This window comes from Hippichthys cyanospilos, chromosome 20 (genome assembly GCF_059441005.1).
Source record: "Hippichthys cyanospilos isolate Australia breed blue-spotted pipefish chromosome 20, RoL_Hcya_1.0, whole genome shotgun sequence".
NCBI lineage: Eukaryota > Metazoa > Chordata > Actinopteri > Syngnathiformes > Syngnathidae > Hippichthys > Hippichthys cyanospilos.
This window is the reverse complement of record NC_142388.1, coordinates 15671301-15696604: the sequence shown is the minus strand read 5'-3', so window position 1 is coordinate 15696604 and position 25304 is coordinate 15671301. Positions and strand designations below refer to the sequence as shown.

Sequence of the window (25304 nt, the reverse complement as noted above, 5' to 3'; positions counted from 1 at the left end):
CGAGTAGCGACCTCGGAGGACTTATTTTTGTTACTCATGATTAACTATGTTTCCTTTGTCACGTGAAAAATGCTACGTGCCTGGTGTCGTGTCGGATACCGAGCTTCTACCTCGAAAGGCGGATATCCCCAGGTGTTTATACTCACGACCCGTTTCACCAGTTTTAGATTTCCTGTCACTCAGGACATTCACTCCACATGTCCACACTCCACATAGAATGTCTCCACACTACCTCACAGAAATGATCAGTAACTGTGCACCAGATATTAAACTGTCTCATTTAGGTCCAACTGCTTGTTTAAAGTCTGATGGACTGTTCGTTTAAGGTCCAATGGACCGTTCAGACTCGTCAGACTGAATCCGTCAAGACGTTCGTTTAAGGTCCGATGGACCATTCGTTTAAGGTCTGATGGACCGCTCGTTTAAGGTCCGATGGACCGTTCGTTTAAGGTCCGATGGAACGTTCAGACTAAACTCGTCAGACTCGTCAGGCTGACCTTTACTGTTCGTTTAAGGTCCGATGGACAGGGCAGACTGACCTTTTTGTTCTTGCAATCTCTCTGCTGGTCGAGTCATTCTGGTTCGTTGGATGGTGTTTGCGTTCCTCCGGTGAGATGTGTCCAACGTCTGGCCTTGTGGAAAGGAGAGCTTCTAGAATCCAACAGATTCCAACGGTGCACCGATTGGTTTAGTCGTCGTTGATCGTCCACCAAAGAGAAGGCGTTTTAACCATCCCGGCTCAAAGGACCAAGTTATGTCAGGGTTAGCTTTAAAAATAGACTAAGACAAGCCCTGCTGCTAAACAGCAAAATAGTAACTCGGACCAGCCAAGATTGACTTTTCTCCTCCTGGGCAAAGGGAAAAAAGCTTGGCGTATATACTCGTTTGTTGCCAATAGCATTTTTTCATCGCTCAAGCGTCCCTGCCTGCTTTTTATTCATTCAGCAACGCATTGCACATTACAAGACATAACAAAAAGAGCCAGTCGGGCGCCACCAACAGCTGGGCCAAGGTCCCAGCTCACACTTTCCTGCGTCAACAGCTTTATCTAAGGACTGGGGCAAGATGAACTAAGACTGCATAGATGGATAGCAACGCACACTATTCTAGACAAGAAATAAGCACATAGTGATAACAACCTAATATATGATTCCCTTCACAGAAGTCTGATCGACTACTACTAATGTTTGATAACGAGGCGGTACCATAGCTGGAATGGGCGTATTCATTGGACAGGAGTTGTTGAAGTTGCTGCTTTTCTCTATTTGCATCAAACTCATCTATTTCTTTTATATGTTAATTTCTGATTTGCATAATGTCTTTTGTTACCGCTTCACATGCGTCCATTTTGCGTCTTGCTTCAGGACATGAAGTACTTTCTCTTATTTCACGATAGACTGTCATCATCACCTTTGTGATGTCATTCGCCATTGAACACAGCCTTTGCTCTGATAAGTCCGTCCTTAACTGTTGTCTAGATGTTCTGATAAGTTCTTTCCATCGCTCATAAATACTTAGCAACCGTTTATTCCTTTTAATCATCTCATCCCGTTGGTAGGCTAGCATATTTTCGTTAGCACACGAGGCCGTTCCGATCGCCTAGGATCGCCTTGAATGATGTATCCTGCTGTGTGCTCAGCTCACTTAACTAACATTCATCTGTTGATATGCTGTCAACAGTTCCTTTATCAAGCGACGCACTTGCGCCATCCATTTCTGTTTGTAGCTATAGCGTTTGCTCTTCGATGCCGTCCGTTTTCTGTGTAGTTGTTCGATCACCGTTCTTTCGCCATTGTAGCTCCACCGCATTAGCCGCCATTGCTGCTCACCCTTTAGCCGTTGTATCTCCACCTTTAGTCATTGTAGCACCACATCATTATTGAGCAGCTCGGCAGGAGCAGAGGTAAGCTCTTACTGTAGCAGACCCCCGATCAAGGTTGACGCTTTACTGGTGAATTTTCGATCTTTTATTGATGAGCGACATTATTTTTCATTGCCATCATGGTCACTTTCACCATAATTACATACAGCTGGATCACCGTCACCGTAAGAGCTGAAAACAATATACAAACATGTACAAATATAAACTCAAAACATTGTTCCGATTATAATCAAATACATGAAATTAAACAGGTAATAAAAACACACCTTTTGCTTCTTCGGAGGGACTTGCTTGCTACCATTCAAACTCAAAGCTATGTGCCAACGGATAAATCAAGCTACCTTTTATCTATACAGTAATCCGTCGTTTATCGCGGGGTTTGTGTTCCAAAAATAACACGCGCAAAGTGAAATCCGTGAAGTAGACAGCTTAGTTTTTTTTTTTTTATTTTACAATGCAATACTGAACTATAGAATAAAACCAAAAATCAAAACTAGTTTTAATGTCCCAAATTAGTAATTAGTAAATAATAAGTAAGTAATTAGTAATAATTAGTAAATATAGTAATACAAGGTTGGAAACATTGTCACTCGCGTATTTCACAGTCCCAACTGTGCTTCTTTGTCCTGACTCCGCACATTGTGATGGATAGTTGTTGGCGCTCTTCCTTTTTCCGAGCAAGAAGATTTTTATAAACGGATATGCTTGGACATCGAATTAAATTGAAGCCTCTTATATCATAACAATACACTTGAAATTTCAATTTAGTACAAAATAAATCTTGGTAAAAGTCAGATTTCCAAAGCTGCGCATTTCTTCGTTGCTGTCTGTGTGACTACATAGTGTGTGCGTTTGCTCTCGGCATGCCTATAAGTCACGTGATCGGCTCCCAGAGACAAAGCTCTCAATCAATGTGCTTACTAGCACTTCTGTAACTTGTGCGTGTATGCTGAGCTGAGTGCACACGGGTGGCTACAGGAGAGACACAGGAGAGACGAAAGCAAGCTTTTGGATCCTCTTGCCTTTTTGCAATAAATTGACAAGTGAAAAACCAAAACAGTAGGACGCATCCATGGCACTGCACGCACGATAAGAAAGCTCCGGACATTTTGGCCACTTTTTTAAGTTTTGCCCTCTTCTCTGCCAAGGTGTTGTCCTATTTTCGTCGGCCCGTTCAACTAAATGTCTACGGCACGCAAACAATTAACTTTGACTCCTTCCTCAACCAAACAAAAGAAGAAAATTAAACCAGCTAACAGCCTCGACACTATTGCTAATGCTAGCAGCATGGATGAATCCCTGGCCAGGCTTGAAAATGTGGTGAGATCTGAGATGGCCGCAATGAGAAATGACTTATAAAGTCATATGGATACTATGTGCGCGAAGGTCGACAAAATAGCTGGAGATCAGAAAGAGCATAAGTCCATCCTGAACAGCCATGCTAGCCGTTTGGACACAATTGAACAACAACTTGTTGAACTTCAGGACCGCAGCAGACGCAACAACATCCGCCTGCTTGGCCTCCCAGAAGGTATAGAAAAGAATGATATGGCGGGCTTTCTCAAGATATCACTTCTGATCTGGCTGCCTACACTACCGGACAGGGATTTTGAGATTGAGAGGGCACACCGCACTTACGGGAGTGCTTCAAACAATAATAGGAGATCACGACTTGTCATCTTTAAACTTCTCCGCTACAACGATAGAGATCTCATACTACGTGAAGCCAGGAAACACGGTCCTATTCATCTGGATGACGGAACGACACTTAGCCTTCTTCCTCTTCCTACTCCTCTACGACGGCCAAAAAGCGGAGCTCCTTCACTGCGGTGAGGAGAGAGCTGAGGGAGAAAGGGATTCAGACCTTTCTTCAATACCCTGCAACCCTGAAAGTTACCTGGAACGGAGAGACTTAAGTTTTTGAAAACACCGGAGGATGCCCATGCTTTCATCCAATCTACTTGATTATGAAACCACCTCTTCAGGTAATAACAGGGACTGGCTGTTTGTCCATCTGGCTTGCTTATCTGCTAAATGACTGTCTGATAGTGAATATACACGGAGATTAAAATCTACTTAAGGTCCGGTTTGAAATAACAGGTTATAATTTAATGTGAAATTTCTCCCTCACTTTACAAACGATGCACATCTTACAATGTTTATGTGTTAAGTTACTGTTATTTGTTGAGGGTATTTTCTTTTTCATTTTCATTTATGTATTCTGAAATGGGGTTTCATTTATTTTCTGGGTACTTTAATTTGTATTTATTTTATTTGGGCATATGTCGGAGCTCTAAGAGTGTGCATACCAGTGATGATGTCACGGATTAATAAGGACTGTGACAGACCAGGGCCTGTTCGGTGCCCTGGCTGCACAAGGGGTATTCTTACATGTTCTAGTTACTGTAAGAGTGGAGGGAGGGGGGGTGGGGGGCGGGAGGGTTTGTTCAGGACGGGTTTCCACATGGGAAGGTATAGTTGCAGCATGGACAAATGGGCCAACTCAGTTTCTGTTTTGAATGTGTTTGACTCAGGGAAAACTTGCTACAGATCTTTCAGTCTATTCTTACCATACCTCAATAATGGCAGTAGGTAAATATAACGTGATGTCGTTTAATGTTAGGGGGCTGAACTCTCTTAATAATTTTGGTGCCTTATCTGGTTTCAAAATAAATCTCACAAAATCTGCCTTGATGCTATTAAATGAAGATAGGGGTCAATTGGTCCTACCATCTGCTATAACTTTAACTAAAGAGGTCAAATACTTAGGTGTTCTGATTCGACTCTCTATTCCAACCATAGCCAGCTTGAATTACACTTCTGTGCTTGGGAAGGTGGAGGAGGACGTTAAAAGATGGACAACTCTACCTGAATCTGTGCCCTCCGGTATTGCTGTAATCAAAATGAATATATTGCCCCGCATCAATTTCATTTCCTCTATGTAGCCGTTGTCCCCACCAATTGGTTACTGGTCTAAACTTGATACACTACTTACAAGATACATATGGAATGGTAGACGCCCCCGCATTAAACGAACCACGCTTCAACGTAACAAACTAGATGGTGGCTTGGCACTTCCTCACTTTGAATTTTATCATTGGTCATTTTGTATTAACTAAAGTTGTGTATATAAGTACTCTGCTATGTTATACTGTAACCTTTATCTAAAAACAATAAAAAATGAGTACGAAAAAAAAAAACAGTAAAGCGTCAATATTTTATTTCTAGACAACAGTAAAGCCCCTGAGCCAATCAGGATTCAGAGCACAACGCACTGTAAAAAATATCCACACTGTAAAAAATCTGTGAAGCAGCGAACCTGTGAAAGATGAACTGTGGTACATCGAGGGGTTACTGTACTGCAAAACCGGAAGTGCGAAGGAAAAATAAAAGTGTTCGATACAAACCGGAAGATGCCTTTCAGGCATCAAATTCTTGATGTTTTTTTTACATATGCCATAAGTTTTTTTGTTTGTTTTTTTTTCGTGCCCGGGGGGGGGGGGGGGGGGGGGGGGGGTGAAAGGGTTAAGAGCATGAACGTTTGCATCCTTTTTTGTTTCTTGCTGCTAAATCCTTTGGAACAATCAAGAAGTTATGAGAATTTTTCCATATTGTGGAGCATTTAAATTCTTTTGTATATGTGTCTAAGTGTGAGTGAGCATCAAGGAGGTTCCAAAGACCAGAGAAACTCAAGGAACCATTTATCAGTCCTTCAAAAATGTCCTTTGTAAAGGACATTTGCTTTTGCTCTACTTTTCATACACTTGGCACTGCTCACCTGTGGCAGAAAGGCTTTATGTCTTTCTCTAAATCTGACACACACAGATTTGAAATGTGCTTATTTGTGTAAGGACTTGAAATAAAGTAAAAGCCCAAGTTTCTAATGATGTATGTTTATGATTTTCTAGGCCATGTGATTACATCATCTTGACTATAACAATTGCTTTATGTAACCAAAAATTTACAATTAACTTACCATGATCATTTTATTGAATAGTGCAAAAATAGTTTGAAGTGTTCAGGTTACAGGTTGATGTTGTGTTTATGGGGGTGACATTCACAAATGAGTGTCCCAAACCTCTTTTCAAGTTGATGTCGTCACCAGTTGTTTCATTTGGTGCAGACCTTGTATTGGTGGCTCCCGACAAATCCCCCAGATAATCCTGGTTGATGATGCATGCAGGTCACAAAATCTATTTTTGGCGGAGGACACATACATTCTACGGAAGAATTTCACAGCCCCTAGCAGTACACCAGTTGCACCCTGCTGTTCCCCCTCCCCCAGCCACTCTACTTTTAGCCCAGGCTCCAGTGAGGTGAATGCGGGTGGGTGCAGGCTCCAGCTGGCTGTGTGGGTGGGTGTGCACCCTCCCTCTGTCACTGTCGGTCCAAACCCCAGTCACTTTCTCCCTCTGAAGTTAGCCATTCAGTCCTTCAGCTTGCCAAGCAGTTCGTGGACAAAGCGGAGACCTCAGTAGTCTGAACAATATTTGCAACAGCAGAATTTTCTTGTAGGCGGAGGTGCTGGATTCACCCATTGTTGTTGTCAAGATGACTCGTGACTCGTAAGTTTGTGGTTGCTCACTTAGAGTTATTATTGGATATTAGGATAAAATGGTAGTCTAGGCCACGATGTCAAATTAAAGATACGGCATTTCTCTATAAATGAAATGAGATAAAAATGTGTTAAAAAGATGAAGAGTATTTTCATTGATTTTTAGTGAATATTTTAATTTTCATTTTAATTTTTAATTTATTAAATGCATAGTATGGCCATATAAAGTGTTTTTTTTTCACAATAACCTTACCTGTAGTAGTTAGGGTATTAACAATATGGCCCACTACAGCAAAAATAAAAAGTAATTTCATTTATTTTTAGTGAATATTTTCTGTAATTAAATACATAGTATGGCCATATAAAGTGTTTTTTTTTCACAATAACCTCTCCTGTGTGAGTTGTTAAACTGTGTACGTTTTCAGATTTTGTGTTAGTACCTTCTTCGTCGTTTCCATTATCTCATGCCCTACCCTGAGAAAACAACGCATTATCTCATACCCTACGCCGAGAAAACAACTCAGTCCGGCAAATGAATACACTCCTGAATAAGTGAAGCCGTTTACGCAGTGGTTCACTCAGTCGTCAACAGCTGTAACAAAAATATCAATCTTAATATTAATTAATTAAAAAAAAAAGTTCTTATTGGTAACTCTTTTGATTTGATGCTTATGCATATGACTTGTACAGATACTGTACATTTGTTTAAATCCAACAAATATTAGTTCACTTTGACCAAACTATTTCATTGATAGATATACAAAACGGGTACCAGAAAATTGGTCATGTTTGTGCCATGGCATTGTCAGTAGTTAAAAGCCTGATCTACACTTTCTGCATGTGTCATGTTTTTTTTAAGTTCACGTCACAGATAGTCAATTCAAAAGGGAATAACTGCTCACTAACTCAAAACCAAATTAGACGTTCTGCCATCTTCAGCAAAGCTGACATTTCAACACACTGGCTATTATTAGAGTAGATGAAAACAAATGTCATTTATTCAAAATTTTACAGAATATTAACAAAACATGTCTTTATTTTTTACAAAACAAAGGTGTGAACATGACAAGAAAAATACTGGAGCAAATGCCAAATGAAAGTATCAAGGTCCTTGATAAACATATCGACCAACAATGCTTTTCACACATATCAATGTTTAACATTTCAAAAGTATAAAAAGATAAAAACTGGCAAAGATTTACATTGAAATTCTATCTAAACTTATGACATTACTTATGTACAGTAGATGCTAAAAGATTTCATGCTTTAAATCAGAATCACCATAGTCTGAGCGAAAGCCAACTTTTGTTGTTTGTTATTCTTTCATATTATTCTTACGCTAGTTTTTAAAGCTGTTTGAGTTTGGGAATGTGAAATTGGAACTTTTTTTTTCTTTACATTTGTATTGTAAAGGTAAGGTGGGGTTTATTAGGTTCCAACTGTAATGTGGTATATTTATTTTGTTACATTTTCTTAAACAGTTTTTGAAATATATTATTATTATTAATCTTATTACAATAATATCGCTGCAATTGGCAGACATTCCCAGCAGACCCTCATGGTGCGTTTGGGTCTGTAGGGTCTGAGGGCTTCCTCCCCCACCATCGAAGCTAACACACCACCGGGTGGTGATCTGTTGACAGATATGTCCCTCCCTTCACCTCAATGTCCAAAACATGCGGCTCCAGTTCAATGACATAACCACAACGTTCATCGGACTGTGTCATAGGGTGTCCTGAGTGTCCTGGTGCCAAGTGCACATATGGACACCCTTATATTTTGAAGATGGTGTTTTTTATGCCTGATTTGGCTGGCAACCAGTTCAGAGAGCCCCCCGTCTACTGCCCATAGATAGCTGGGATAGGCAACAGCAAGCCGAAGAGCTTATAAATATGGATAATTACAAATACTGTTTTAAAAGTAGGAAGTCACCTCTGTAAAAATGTCAAATTAAAAGTAAAATTTGCTCTGATTGCTGTCTTCTGTGCAAAAAAGAAAGTAAAACGCTTTCCAAAATCACATTTTTTAAATTAAAGATTTTGTATCTGTTAAGGCAATTTTTAGAAAAGCCCTGAGCTGTTCTGTGCCAAAATATGATTGGGCCAGCAGTTTCTTTTTACTTCCACTGTAGAGCAGCTTCCCAAGCAAGCAAGTAAGCATAGCAACCAGTAAAAGCGAGTAAGATTTGCTGTATCTTCAATAAACATTTGGCAATATATATATATATATATATATATATATATATATATATATATATATATATATATATATATATATATATATATATTATATTTGAGTTATTGATTTTGGATGAATGGTATCATTATCACAGTAGCACTGGTTGTTATCCTGTTGTATGACGATGGTAGCCAGTCGCGTTCAATTATGAAATAAAAGCACTGAATTACATTGGAGCCGGAATTTGTAGATTTCAAAGGCTTTACATATTATATTACTTAGCTGGAAGTGCTCTGAATTCTTTGTGTTGGCAGTGCATGTTTAACATCATGTTTGAGCATTCTTTGTTCCATTGCCATCAAACACGATAAACTGTGACTGGCTCGGTCTTCCCAACTTAACATATTTATCTCTCTGTGAGGGAAAGAGAGGGAGCTGAGATAGGTGGGTGGCTGGTGTGTTACAAATAGCACATACAGTCAAGCTGATAAGCCACAAGCAAAGATAGGAAAGGGAGGAAGGGACGGGGCCAAGAACAGATGAGAGACTGAGAACAAGTGGGATGCAAGCGATGTGAGTTGGCTTCAACAGAGGAGCAACACAGCCACTCCCCACTGCCGCTGAACCTTCCGGAGCTGAGCTGAGCTGGGCTATATGATTCTTCCGCGGGGTGTGATTCACAAAAACAGCTTTCCTACTGCCGAGCCCCGAGTGCTCAAGAGCCTGTTGCCTGGATACCTGACTGGTGTTGCGGCTGCAGAAAGAAAGCTAGGACTGATTCAACTGTGTATGTTTGTTGGCATGTGCTGCGGCCATGGGAAAAGTGCTGCTGACTCTTTCGATGGCTCGCTGGCATTCTCACTTTCTGGCTGACTGGCTGACATGGCACGTATGAATAAGTAAGGAATCCCCTTCATACCTTTTGTGAGAGGGGTAGACTGGAACCAAATATGGCGAAGAGGACAACAGTTTGGTAGAGCGAAGGAAATTGTCGAATCACCTGGGATACTAACCACAACTATACCAAAATAGGGGAGGTCTATCTATGACAGGGAGACAATTGAAAGCCAGGGAAAGGTTTGTAGACTATTAGAGACGGAAGCTGGTGAGGACTGGTGGGGCATTAGAAAAGCAAGAAGTGGAAGGCAGCGATGAACAAACCTGTGTGTGGAGTCATGCAGATCCAGTCTTCTGGTCCACATTGCAAATCCTCCATTTTCGTCCTCAATGAAAGATGTGTGCTGGCATCCAAAATGGAAATTCATCGGTAGGTAGCTGTTGTCAAAGATGACTCATTGTTGTTTTGTTATCCATTCATGTTGCTATTCTGTTGCTCAATTTAGTAGTTGAAGAGAGAGACTTTCTTCAAGCCTTCACAATATGATTGAAACGAACATATTTGGCTATAAAGTGTCCGGTTTCATTTTTTTGCCATTCACTCTTCTCTCTACATTTGTTCTAGTTTGAAGGGCTCAGGTTGTTAGTCTCACTGTAAGTTTGACAGAATAACACAAGGTGGCTGCATATTCTTGAATGCGTATCTGAGACACCTCAAACCTGTAATGAAACTATAGTCTAGCATTTATCATCATTCTGTGACAGTGTCATTTTACAAGAACAATTAAAAATCATTTTTCATCCACATGCTGTATTTCATAAAACCATTCCCAAATGAGTCTTGTATAGCTTAACTCTATTTTTGCACTGCCGCCGTTGTTTGTTACACATGCTCGTTTAATAAATTCCAATGGATTTGATGGCGTGATTACAGTGATCCCTCGCTATATCGCGGTTCATCTTTAACTGCTTCCCTGCGTCACAGATTTTTTATAGTGTGGATATTTTTTACAGTGCATTGTGCTCTGAATTGGCTAAGGGGCTTTACTGTTGTCTAGAAATAAAATATTGACGCTGTACTGTATTGGTTTTTCACTTGTCAATATATTACAAAAGGCAAGAGGATCCAAAAGCTTGCTTTCGTCTCTCCTGTGTCACTCCTGTAACCGCCCGTGTGCACACAGCTCAGCACACACGCACATGAACGTGCTAGTAAGCACATTGATTGGCACCTTGGTCTCTGGGAGCCTATCACGTGACTCGTAAGGGTGCCGAGAGCAGACACACACATCTGTGTGCCTACATAGAGAGCAACGGAGAATGCACAGCTCGGGAAATCTGACTTTTACCTAGATTTCTTTTGTAATGAATTGAAATTTCAAGTGTATTGATATAAGAGGCTTCACTTAAATTTGATGTCCGGGCATATTCGTTTATAAAAATCTTCTTGCTCAGAAAAAGCAAGGGTGCCGACAACTACTTATAACTATATTCTTCTCTTGGAGAAAGACTCCTGCGCCTTCAGTAGAAACAGTCACTAAAACGGAGCGGAGTCAGGATGAAGAGGCACAGCTGGGACTGTGAAATACGCGAGTGACAATGTTTCCAACCTTGTATTACAATATTAAAATTGTTTTAAACAAATTTTGGGCTTTAAAACAGGTTTTGATTGTTGGTTTTATTCTATAGTTCAGTATTGCATTGTAAAAAAATAAAAAAACATAAAGCTGACTACTTCACGGATTTCACTTTGCATGTGTTATTTTTGGAACGTTACCCCTGCCATAAACGAAGTATCACTGTCCAAGAACAATGGAGACTGACTTCATGACGAGCAATTGCAATTCATTGTTTCTCCATGAATCGATGGTAAGCAAGGGAAACTGTTGTTGCCGTTAGACATCTTCCTTAAAAAAGCAGTGACATCAAAATCAGTAAAATCAAAATCTGTATAATTAATGGTTTAACTCTTTAAGTACGAAGCACTGTCTGAAAAGGCAACCCCGAGTGCCAGACTGTTTTAAGCATTTTTCAGCCGACAGAATAGTGTATTGTATGACTATGTAGACATTGGTGGTACCATATGAATGATTGGATTCCATTCTTGACTTAGAAAAAGAAAGTAAGATTCTTCAGTATATATATATATATATATATATATATATATATATATATATATATATATATATATATATATATATATATATATAATATATATATATATATATATATAATATATATATATATATATATATATATATATAATATATATATATATATATATATATAATATATATATATATATATATATATATATATATATATCGCTTTGCTACATCAATGAAATCACGCATGTCATGGTAACGCCGACGGTGTCAGTCACGGAGATGCCGATATGCTATTGGTCGACTAAGTTCACAGTCCCGGTCTCACTCAAGGAGATGCAGATATGCTGTTGGCCGGCGTCATGTCAATCACAGAAATGCCGATATGCTATTGGCCGAACGCCTTCATCTAGCTTGATGGCACAGCTGGTCGGGATGGAAGGAAGGAGAGAAAAGGAGTGAAAAACGGAAGGAATGTTTTGGATACTTTGCAAACTTTATCTGTTAGACATGGCTTCTAAAATTGCTTCTAAAATCACAGAAATGCCAATATGCTATTGGCCAAATGCCTTTATCTAGCTTGATGGCACAGCTGGTCGGGATGGAAGGAAGGAGAGAAAATGAGTGAAAAAAGGAAGGAAGGAAGCAAGGAATGTTGTGAAGACTTTGCAAACTTTATCTGTGAGACATGGCTTCTAAAATTTCTAGTGGCAGTAAAGGAAGAAGTAAGAGGATGATGACAATAGAAACGAAGCAGGAGATAATAAAAAAAAATACGAAGGAGGTGCACGCATAGTTAACCTTGCTCGTGAGTATGGCCGTAACCGCTCGGCAATCTTCTAAGGGCAAGACTTCCCTTGCCGGGGGACGGACCTCGGTCAACAACAAAATGGAGAGGCTTCTTCTATTATGGATTAAAGAGAAGGAAATCGCCAGTTATATGTTCTCGTTGAAGAAAATAAATAAATAAATTCTGTGGGTTGGTCTCCTCTCCCCTCCGCCACCACCCAGCTCAAGTCACGTCGCCCCAAAGGTAAATATCATTTTTCCTTTGTATATTTATGTTATTTATTTTAACTGTACAGTAGATTATGTTACTCATTTTTAATATGTGTATAAAGTCATGATGTTTTTACCTAAGGTTTTTGCACGCGTTGCACGCATTCACTAATTAACATAAGTTTGGATTGCCCGTCATACGAGCAGTTCGAGTTACGAGCGTAGCCGCTGAACGGATTAAGTTTGTAACACGGGGGCCCACTGTATATATATATCAGTGGCAGTCCATGACTTTTCATATGTACTCCTTTTGTACGTTCTTTTGTAAAAGCTCCGTAGCGCATTGAGGAGCTCTCTTTACGTTCGAACTGAGATGTACAATACTGCATATCCACTCGGGTATCCCTATAAGTTTTTAAAACCACCGTAGCGCGTGTGTCCAGCTGTGCTGTGGTGTCTCGTTGCCGCCCTGCTTAAACATATGAAGTTAGCAAATCCAGTGTAGCTCCAAACACAAAATCGATCCTTTGCAAACAAAAGGCATTCCCAGCAGATCTATTTGCCAGGGTTAGCTCACGCCCCTGGTAGCCCAGTCAGAAATATGGCCAAGTCGGGACAGGTTAGCTGATAGCGACGCTCCGCCTCTAAAACAATCAGGAAAAGCCAACACCCCCAAGCTTGGTTGTGAATGAATATAAAATGAAATTGACTTTCATTATACTTACTATGATTATTATAGCTTATTTTAGTTAGGTTATGTTAGGCCAGCAGAGAGGGCCTTGCTGGCCCTGACGGCTCACCACTGAGAAAAATATGAAGCCTACTTAGAACCAAGCACATAATACAACCAACAAGTAACAACACCTACAACAACCCTAAAGTTTTAGTTTTTTTTTTTTTTGCAAAAAAAAAAAAAAACACTACAAAGGTACCAGAATCACTGTACCAATCAAGTGAGTATGGCAGTCAAAATGTCATCTTTGGTCATTTCACACCCCATTTGTTCCAAATTTTGGCAATCACTCTCATAGTGGTGCTGACGAGAGGCTGCTGAAAGAACCAGAATCACTCAAAGTCAACATGGAGAGATCGGATTTTTCAAAATGGGTTTCAATTGACAGCTAGTATAGTATTAGGGGCTGAGAAACGCAGAGAATTTTAGCATGAAGCATGTGGAAAACATTGTCATCTAAAGGCTCTTCAGGTGGGATTGAAATCTGATATCTCCGTTGCGCGCCAGCAAAACCAAATTCAGTGTTGCCATCACGTCCTACTGATAAAGCGAAAGAAGACACGTGGAATCTCGCCAGTACAAGTTATGCAGCACTTGTTACATGTGGCTTTCCTTGCAGTCGGCTGATATTCTCCCATATAAATAAATGGACTCTGCAGCATTAAATAACACTAGTAGATTCAAACGTGGTAAATATGTTCCCAAGTGAAGAACACTTCACCGAACTGAAGTGAATGAGTCTATTGCAGTAAATGGGAATAAATCCTGTTTTTGAATGTACACCGATTTTTATCTTTATTATAGCCCACATCCTTTTTCCTTACCATCCTGTGTGTTTCTTGATTGACTGTATGCAGAAGCTCTAAAGAGGAAAGTGTAGACTTGAATAGACCCTTTCACTTGAATGGATCTGGCAAGGTGCAAGCCATTTGCGAATGTTTATACCATAAGCTTTTTTTATAATTGTAATTCTGGTTAGGTTTTATTGTAAAAATATAATCATATTTTTATTGTATGTACTCTAATTCCATGACGCTTCCATACTTGGAAGCGGCAAGCTGTATTTCACTCGATTGGCATGATCGGAATTGGATACTGTTTGGCATTTTATGCAAAATCTGTGATCCGCTCAATGCCATAAACTCTGACTTTTTTGCATGTACTCATCCTGATTTATTGACTTGTGATTGATTTATTGAGATTTGTGATTGTTTATTCGTCATTTTAAACTCACTGAATGACAATCATGATTGGCCCCAAAATCCTGATCGTGTAAAGTCTAATTCAGGGAGTACCGTATCCTACCTCTTGTTGAAAGACACCTGCGATTGACTGGGCTCGGTTGCAGATATAGCAATAGACGTATGCTTTGGATGAATAATTTGAAATATTGAAAGGAAACGTGCAGTATATTTACCATGTGCATATTTACCATAGCTTCAAGGATAGAAGGGGTCTCTGATGAATGATGAGGCCAAAGCATGGAGGAATTTGTAGGGACTGTAACAAGTTTAAAGACTATGTAGACCCTACTTGTGATTCAACTGAATCAATGTTGGTGATGTGCTACCAAAGGTTTGAGCAGGAAGCTTATTTGTGGCCAGACTGCAGTCTGTCTGAAACTCTACAATTGTCAGGATGAGAAATTGTTGACATGAATGAGGGTCTTGGCTTCTGTCGGTTGGTGAAGGGCAGAGTCTGGAAATTCTTTAGAGCTGGTAAAAGGCTGACTTGGTGATGGATTTGATGTGAAAAATTACGTATAACTACATATACTCAAAATTGTATGTTTTTTAACATTGACACAAGGAAAAAGCAATATTGAAAAAAAAAACACTTTCAACAGCTTTTAAGTACTTTTTTTTTTTACAGTATTTATACAGGTTAAAGGTTAGCCCCCCCCCCCCCCCCCCCCCCCCTCCCCCCAGCATCGGCCCACGCCCCACGAATTGAGAACGTATGGAAAAGTATTGAAAACATATGAGCAATTTCCAGGTATCAAAATTAATGGAAAATAAAAAATAAAGTATGGCAAAATATTTGTTTCCAGACTGTTTTAAAAGATCTTTCAAAATGAAAAAAAAATGTTTTAAAAAAGTTGTTCCCACATTAATTCAGTCACTCCTGATTGGGATTTATGCTGGGTCAAGGACAGTTTGTGTGAGAGCAAAAATCTGAAAAAAATCCTCCTCACCTCACCTAATTCTCAGGCAGTCTGTGTGCATGCATGAAGCATATCACTGGTTCTTAAATTGATACTTGAGGCATTGGTTTCATTTATTTTACTTTAGTGAAGGAGCCTGTTCCAGATCCTTTTATTGTCTAATTTATGATATATTTAATTTGTTGTAGTGCTTTATAATGTATAGTTTTTAATTTATTTTATAATTGTTTCACAGTTTTTATGTCACATTCCTCTGACCCTCAAGTGACCTACTGTCATATGAAGTGAGTAAATGTATGAATTTAAACTCAAATACTGCTGAAAATGCTTCAATGAAACGTCACAGGAATCCTCAGCTCCTTGCCCTGTTTAAGTGTTTCTATTTGGATCATTATGCATTCCAAGAAAGCTGCCATGCACAGGTGACTGTTCAGGTCCATGAGCCTCTTATTGTTTTTAACTGTTAGTTTTATACTGAAGCATAGGAACAAAAAAGGTTGACAGTTTGCTGCTCATATGCAGGTGTGTATGTGATGCTATGAATTTGTCCTGTAATTTACAGAAATTGTGTGTTCATATTCAGTGTCAAGAGGTGTTTGTTCTGATGTAAAACAAAGATGTTGGTCTATATAGGTGGTTAGAAATGCTGGCATGCTACATAGGAATAGGTATTTTTTTTCTTTTTTTTAAACAATAAAATACACACGTTTAATGTTTAGATCAGGAGTAGGGAACTCATGTTTCTTGAGAACTGTATCCTGCCTGTTTTTTATGTCTCGTTCTTCCATCACAGCTGATTTAAATGATCAGATCATCAGCAAGCTCTGTGCAAGCTTGTTAATCTTCCCAAATATTTGAATTAGGTATGTTGAAAGTAAAAGGGATAAACAAAAAAACTAAGGACGGGTAGAGGGATGCAACACTCAAGGAACCGGAGTCTCCTACCCCTTGTTTAGACAATTTGAGGCGGCATTTCTCAGTGGCAGTGTAGTTCTCTCCAAACCAAGAGGCTGTGGGTTCAATACCTGGCCATTGTGACCGTGCAAAACACTGAACCCACAGATGCTCCTGATACTGCATCATCTGTATACACATGAGTCGTCAGTGTAAAGTGCTTTTTGTAGCTAAAGTAGCAAAGTATGTACAGTATAAGTGAACTGTTAGCATTTTCAAATGAAGTTACTCAATCTAGAATAATTATGGTACATGTTTTACTATGATACACTGATATATTTACTCAGAAGATATATATTTACACACATTTTTACAAATTTGTTTGTGAACAGCGATGGAAAGGAAAGTTCATCACATTTAATGATTAACATGACCAATTTAATGAGACAATGCAGTTATTCACTTGAAGGCACCACAGTAGTTGTTTGTTCCTGCGGGTTATATATAAGGAGTGCAGTCTAATGCAGTCCAGACCTGCTCTCAATGTCTTCTCTGTCCCTGTGTGAATGGTCATGTCATTAAACTTGTGTTAAATGTACCAGTATTCCACTTAACACACAGCCTGCACTCTGAAGTCGAGCAACACCCTAAAAGACCTATGACTGTGTATGGTGCCATTGCATCTTTAACTGTGATCTTTAACTGACACTTTTGCGTGATTACTACTTGACTTTGTTCAGGGGTATTTGACTTAAATATGTGCATGAAAAATATGTCCTTTTTGTAAATTTCTCCAAAGTGTTAATTTAGTACCTTGCTCAGTTGTTTACTTTTTGAAAGTACGGTGGGCCCTCGTGTTACGAACTTAATCCGTTCAGCGGCTACGCTCGTAACTCAGATTGCTCGTATGACGGGCAATTCAAACCCATGTTAATTAGTGAATGTGTGCAACGCGTGCAAAAACCCTAGGTAAAAACATTACTTTATACACATATTAAAAATTAGTTACATAATCTACTGTACAGTTAAATTAAATAACATAAATGTACAAAGGAAAAATGAAATTTACCTTTTGGGCGACGTGACTTGAGCTGGTGGTGGGTGGAGGGGAGCAGAGATGAACCTGCAGAGTTTATTTATTTATTTATTTATTTTCTTGAACGAGAATTTTTCTCAAACTAGAACATATCACCGGCGATTTCCTTCTCTTTAATCCATAATAGAAGAAGCCTCTCCATTTTGTTGTTGACCGAGTTCCGTCCCCTGGCAAGGGAAAGTCTTGCCCTCAGAAGATTGCCGAGCTCTTACGGCCATACTCACGAGCACGGTTAACTATGCGTGCGCCTCCTTCGTATTTTTTTATTATCTCCTGCTTCGTTTCTATTGTCATCATCCTCTTACTTCTTCCTTTACCACCACTAGCAATTTTAGAAACCATGTCTAACAGATAAAGTTTGCAAAGTCTTCACAACATTCCTTCCTTCCGTTTTTCACTCCTTTTCTCTCCTTCCTTCCATCCCGACCAGCTGTGCCATCAAGCTAGAAGAAGGCGTTCGGCCAATAGCATATCGGCATTTCTGTGATTGACATGATGCCGGCCAATAGCATATCCGTGACTGAGACCGGGAATGTGAACTTAATAAACCAATAGCGTATCGGCATCTCCGTGACTGACACCGTGACTGAGACAGTGACTGTGACATTGTAAGAGCAATATCATATCGGCATTACCATGACATGCGGGAACAGTTGATTCTATTGACGCCGCAAAGCGAAAAAAAATACTACGGACACATTGACTGGCATGTTGGATTGTTCGTAGGACGAAAGATTTGTGCGTAAGGGGGGGACAAAAAACGGCGCGGTTCGCGCTCGTAAGATGAAATGTTCGTATAAGAGGGAGTTCGTAAACCGGGGGCCCACTGTACATCTAACAGACCGGACCACCGGCAGCCCCCTGCAACTACTGCCAGACGAAGGTCGTCGTGGGTTCCCTCATCCCACTGGAGGTTCACCCACACCCACACCTAAATCCCCACTTATGTGCAAGCTTCTTGCTCCCCCCCCCCTCCCCGTCCCCCTTCTCAACCACACAAACCCTGTCGACCCACACATCTTATATAATCTCCCAGACCTGCCACTAATCGTAGGCCTCAACACACCTCCAACTTACTTTGAAACCTAGCAAACCATTGCGGGCCTAAGAACAATAAAAGCCCTGGACCCGATGGCATCCCTGCAGAGGTTTTTAAGCATGGTGGGTATCTCCTCACACACCGCCTGCACCTCCTGATCCAAAGCATATGGGAACATGGGCCCCTCCCACAAGACTGGAAGGATGCCATCTTCATGGTCATATACAAACAGAAAGGGGGCATAGCAACCTGTTGGAATCGCAGGAAAAGTTCTGGCAAAAATAATGCTTAGTGTGGCTTCCGAAAGACTAGATGCACCACAGACGTGGTCTTTGTTTTATGGCAGCTAATTGAGAAGAGCGGAGAACACCACTAGGACCTCTACATAGCCTATTGACCTCAGCAAAGCCTTTGACGCCACCAACTGTGAGTTGCTTTAGAAACATCTCTCCAAGCTTGGGGCAGTTTCTCTGCATCCTCCAGCAACTGTATGATGGTATGCAAGCCAAAGTGCTCACAGGAGAACTCCAGTCAGAGCTCTTCAAGGTGAACGTTGGGGTGAAGCAGGGCTGTGTCTTGGCTCCATTTTATTCTTTTCTATTCCTCTTTATATTACCACAAGTAATATGAACATCTTATATGATGATTGTCATGAACATACATATATTATTATCCGGTTATATAAAAGATACTTCTTGACACAATAAACATTGATTTACATTTTCAAATCTAATTGCTAATAGCTTACTACATGCACATCCATTCAACCCACAAATCTGTCCGTCCACCTACCCATCCATCCATCCGTCCGTCCGTCCCTCCGTCTGTCCATCCATCCATCCATCCATCATTCCATCCATCCATCCATCCATCCATCCATCCATCCATCCATCCATCCATCCATCCATCCATCATCCATCCATCCATCCATCCATCCACAATTTCAACCTGCATTTTGAGCTGACAGTATTCACAAGTCTGTAACTCAGTCTGATATAATTGCCCCGTCACACTGATCACATTTAACAAATTAAGTTATTGTATTAAAAAAATACAATTTGAAATTATAATACTAACACTATTATATTAATAAAGTAATAATAAATGTTTTTTATCTGCTTTGGATGTTTTTTATGTGGCAACAAATATGCAAAGGTCTCGCAAGGTTAATTTAGTCATCTCCCTTCCTAACTAGACTAGAATGACATACATCCAGATGTAATAAACACTCCAATATCTTTTTTTTTTTAATTAGGGCCCGAGCAGCGACCGCTGCGAGGTCCTTATTGTTCCTCTCCGGATTATTATTATTATTATTATTACTAGGGCCCGAGCAGCGACCGCTGGTGCAGCTGGTCCCGGCCCGTTTGACCTAGAGCTACGAAAATTTTTAGGCATATGTAGGACCTAAAGACCTACAAAAGTCAGCGCGAGCCATGTGTTCAGATGTACAGAAAAAGTTATTTTTTTGAACGTGCATTTTTGGCCCATTTTTGCACGTTTGCAGGTCCCAAACTGCTCCTTGTTTCTCCTAAACTCTACCCAATCGCCTTCAAATTTGCTGTGGTGCATTATCAGACATAGGGACACAAATTTGCAAAATTTGGTGAAGATCTGCTGACAAATTTGATAAGGGCGGGGCTTCAAATTATGTATTCAATTTTTCCTTCGCCAAGAGAGACCTTAATAACCTTAATAACTCTGATGTACTAGCTTAAAAAAATCTAAAACTTCATAGACACATGGAGACTTATGCTTTTAACACCTTTGTGTAATTATTTTTTAAATAGCTTCTAGCGCCGCCGAGTGGTTGATTAAAATGTCATATTTTAGATTTTCATGTATTGTGCTCAGTCTGTTTAAGTAAAAAAACTGAAAATTGGTCAGAAGACCATTAAGACATGGAATATTAAGGTTTTAAAATTTTATGACTTTTCGATAATGGGCATAGTCTGTACGCCATCTCAAAGTCAGATGACTCGCCAAAATGAAAAAAGTGGCTGTAATTGGCCCCAAAATGGCCTTATGAGTGGAAAATAGCCTCTCACTCCCGGCCCGTCTGACCTAGAGCTCCAAAAATTTGTAGCCTTATGTAGGACCTCGAGCCCTACAAAAAAGTTAGTGCGAGCCATATGCTCAGATGTACAGAAAGAGAGTTATGAATTTTTGAATGTGCACCTTAGGCCCGTTTTTGCTCATTTGCAGGTCCCGAACTGCTCCTTTTTTCTCCTAAACGCTTTACTTAATCGACGTCAAATTTGCTGTGATGTTTTATCTGACTGTGAGGCACAATTGTTCAAATTTTTGTGAAGATCCGCCATCAAATATGTTAGGGGCGGGGCTTCATATTATGCCTTTGATGATTACTTTGCCATATGTGAAACAAACCTTTATAACTCAGCTTTACAAGCTTGGAAAAATCTGAAACTTCACAGACACATGAAGACTCAAGCCCTTAACACATGTGTTTAAAAAAAATCTTCAATTGCTTATAAGGCCACCTAGTGGCAAACAAAAATGTCAGTCTGATGTCTCGCCAAAACGAACAAAGTTGCTGTGTTTGGACCCAGATGGTCTTATCTTTTGTAAACTTTATATATTTGATGGGTTTTCAATGTGGAATACACCTATCAACGTATTTTGTGTGATAGTGCGAGCGCCACCTAGTGGCAGCCAAAAATATAGCATTTTTTAAACGTTTTTATGTGTTAGGGTTAGCTGAGCCTTTTGAAGTAATATCGCTGAAATTAGGTCTGAAAAGCCTGTAGACACCCCTGCTGACCTCCACCAAATTTTACGATATTTTGATAATGGGCGTGGCCTATACGTCCATTTTCATTCCGAAGCTTTATCGGACCAGTAAAAGCTGCTGTAAATTGACCCAGATAATCTGATCTTCTCACAATCTCACACATTGGATGAAAATCTATTCCTGAAGACATCGACAAACATATACTCCAGTTTAAAGCTAGCGCCACCTAGTGGCTGCAAAAAATTTCATTAGTCGAAAGATTACAGTCAATCTTGTTTGGTTTGACCTACAGTTATGAATATTTTTAGGGATATGTAGGATTGTGAGACCTACATAAAAGTCAATAGAAGTGATGGACTAGGATGTACAGAAAAATTGTTATGAATTTTTATAATAAGCTATTTTGCCCTGTACTTAGACATTAGCTGGTCTCAAACTAGTGCCTTTTTCTCTTAAACGGTTCACCCCATGACCTTCAACTTTGGCATGGATCATTATCCGACTAACGAGCACACACAGTCCAAATATCATGAATATCTTATGACTTATAAGATGGGGATGGAGCTTCAAATTATGTTTGATATTTCCTTCGCCAAGAGTGACAAAAACCTTAATAACTCAGCTGTTTCAGCTTCAAACCATGTGAAACTGTAGAGTTTGCAGGGACTTTAAAAGTCATGCCCTTATATAGCTATGTGATAGTTATCCAAATCATTTACAGCGCCACCTAGTGGCGGACAAAAATCAAATTTTTTGCACTTTCATGTACAGTGCAATGCCTGTTTGACTAAATTAATTCAAAAATGGTCAGAAAAGCTATGACACAGTGGAAAATGAAGGTTCTCAACTTTTATGACTTTTCCATAGAGGGCGTTGCCTGTATGCCAACTCAAAATCCGATGTCTCGCCAAAATGGTAAAAGTTGCTGTAGTTGGACCGAGATGATCTGATGTTTGCAAAACTTCATATATGGGATGGGAATCTAATGTGAAACACACCTACAAACCTATTTTTAATCATAGTACGAGCGCCACCTAGTGGCAGCAGAAAAAAAGGCAATTCCTTAACGTTTTTATGTACTCTGCTTAGCCCCTTAAAGTGATATCCCTTAAATAATGTCTGAAAAGCCATTGGCCACGCCTAATGCCCTCAACTGAATAGTACGATGTTTCGATAATGGGCGTGGCCTATACGACAGCGCAAAGTCACACAACTGTAACAATAAAAGCTGCAGTAACTCAACCCACATTATCCCACCTTCTCTAAATTTTACAAATTTGATAAGAGTGCTCCACTGAAGTCATCTAAAACTAATTTTTCATCGTTCATATTCCTTGTTCATACCCCGAACTGCTTATACCCCGAACTGCTCATACCCCAACGTGCACAGGTCTGCGAGGGCCCTTTATAGCTGCTAGCAGCTCTAGTTATTATTCCTCTCCCGAATGAATCGCATTTTTGAGGGCATAAACATGCACGAAAAGTCACCAAAATTCGCACACCTGTCGGGCCTGCTGTAAAATTTGGTATTTTGGTGTTTTCATACATAAAATGTAAAAAATTGATTTTTAGCGCCACCTAGAGTTGAACACTTCTCCTGGGTAATGGCCAGTTTCACCTAGAGCTATGAATTATTTTAGGCATATATAGGACCTCAAGACCTACAAAAAAGTATAGAGCACCATTTGCTAGGATGTACAGAACCAGAGATACAAATTTTTTTATGTGCCTTTTTGGACCGTTTTTGGATGTTTGCAGGTACCAAGTTCTTCCTAATAGCTTCTAAACGGTTGACCCAATCAACTTTATATTTGGCATGCTTCATTATCAGCCATAGGACCACAACTAAGCAAAATTTTAAGAAGATCAGCCAACATAAATGATGGGGGCGGGGCTTTAAATTATTTATTTCAAATTTCCTTTGCCATAAGCAACAAAAACCTTAATAACTCCAATATGCAAGCTTAAAAAATCTGAAACTTTATAGAAAATTTACTAGTTATGTCGTTAAAATATCTGCATGATAAATTTTCAAATTAATTACAACGCCACCTAGTTAGAGGCAAAAATGTCATTTTTTTAAACTTTCATGTATTGCGCAAAGCCCATTAGAGTAAATGAACTGAAAATTTGTCCGAATAGCATCGAGACTTAGAGAAAATTGGTTTTCAAATTTCAAGACTTTGTTATAAAGGGGGTGGTCTGTATGCCACCTCAAAGTGAGAGTTTTCCCAAATCAGCAAAACTTGCCCATATGATCTTTAAAAACGGCAGCCCCTTCCGACCCGTTTGACCTAGAGCTCCGAAATTTTTTAAGCATATGTAGGACCTCAAGACCTACAAAAACATTATACAGCGCCATGTATGTACAGAACCAGAGTTATCAACTGTTGAATGTAGCATTTGGCCCAATATTGTACATTTTTCTGTACCAAAACCCTTGACCCGATCAAGTTCACATTTGGTGTGCCTCATTATCTCACATAGGGGCACATTTGGACAAAATTTCGTGAAGATCGGCTAACATATATGATCGGGGTGGGGCTTCAAAATGTGTTTCAAACTCAAATTTCGTTCGCAATGAGCAACAAAAACCCTAATAACTCCAATGTGCAAGCTTTAAAAAATCTGAAACTCTACGGAAATTTTACAAATTTTTCCTTATCGGTGCCGGCCATTACGTTGCCTCAAAGTTTGATGTCTCGTCAATACCAAAAAGTTTCTGGAATTGAACCCAGATGGTCTTATCTTTTCCAAATTTCATATAGTTGAAGGGAGTCCAATGGAAAACACACCTAGTAACCATTTTTTTGTCATACTGCGAGCGCCACCTAGTTGGACCAAAAAATGTCATTATAGTTGATGGATTGCAGCCAAACCCAGTTGGTTCGCCTTACAGCTATCAACATTTGTAGGCGTATGCAGGACCCTAAGACCTAAAAACAATCAAATACAGCCATACGCTAGGATGTAGAGAAAAAGAGTTGCAGATTTTCGACTTTGCAATTTTGATGCATTTATGGCCTTTTGTAACTCTTCCACTGCTGCCGTCTTCTCTTACACTGTTGACGCCATCAACTTTCAATTTGGCCTAGATCATTATCAGACATAGAGGCACAACTGGTCCAAAATGAGTCACGATCTCATGAAATATATGATGGAGGTGGGCTTTCAAAACATGAAGTCAATGTTTCCTTCGCCCAGAGTGACAAAAACCTTTATTACTCAGTTGAGTTTTAAAATATCTAAAAATTCACAGTATCATTTAGACTCATGGTCTAAATCTTCGACATGACACATTTCCAAATTACTAATAGCGACACCTGGTGGCAGACAAAAATGTTAATTTTTACACTTTCATGTTCTGTGCAATGCCGGTTTCAGTAAATTTACTGAGAATTAGTCTGGAGAATATTGAGATAGGGGACATTATGAATCTCAAGTTTTATGACTATTTAAATTTGGGCGTGGCCTTTACACCGCCTCAAAATCCAATGTCTGGCCAGACTGGTAAGTTAATGTAATTGAACAAAGATGATCTTCTCTAAATTCCATTTCATGGGAGTACAATTCTAAACACATTTTTTTTCCTCAAAGTGCAGGCACCACCTGGTGGCAGCAAAACAATTACATTTTCATTTATAGGTACCTTGTTGAGCCTGTCAAATTAATATCACTGAAGTTTTTTCAGACAGGCCTTCAGACACGCTTAATTTCTTCAACCAACGATTACAATGTTTTGATAATGGCCGTGGCCTATTCAGCAGTGCTGGAAGATGATCTCATCTTGTCACGACTTCACACGTTGATTGAAAGTCAATTGAAAGTCTAGAGGCTTTTCAGACCTAAACAACAAACATATATTCCACCATAGTGCTTGCATCACCTCGTGGCAGGAAATATATTACAAAGTTTGCGATTCCAATTACTTAGTTAAGCCCGTTGGACAAATGCAAATGAAAATTTGACCTTTTCTTAAACATTAACCTCTAAGGTTCACCTGCATATGCACGAAAACATTCATACCCAAAAATGTTCATACCTCGAACTGTTTATCCTTAAACGTGCTC

General features: G+C 39.6%; 1 protein-coding gene across 5 annotated transcripts in view; it reads left to right on the top strand.

Annotated features, from left to right (window-relative positions):
• The window catches only part of enah (ENAH actin regulator), a 182835-nt gene that overhangs the window by 60513 nt on the left and 97018 nt on the right, over positions 1 to 25304 (top strand). For 2 of the 5 annotated variants that reach the window (XM_088402656.1, XM_088402655.1), the window contains exon 1: positions 9078 to 9882. The exons of 1 other annotated variant lie outside the window; for it this stretch is intronic. In XM_088402656.1, the coding sequence (XP_088258782.1) occupies positions 9767 to 9882 (116 nt within the window). In that variant the 5' untranslated portion in view covers positions 9078 to 9766. Of the gene's footprint in view, positions 1 to 6288; positions 6448 to 9070; positions 9883 to 25304 lie in introns of those variants that run through there. 2 more of the 5 variants (XM_088402653.1, XM_088402652.1) reach the window with 2 other exon arrangements.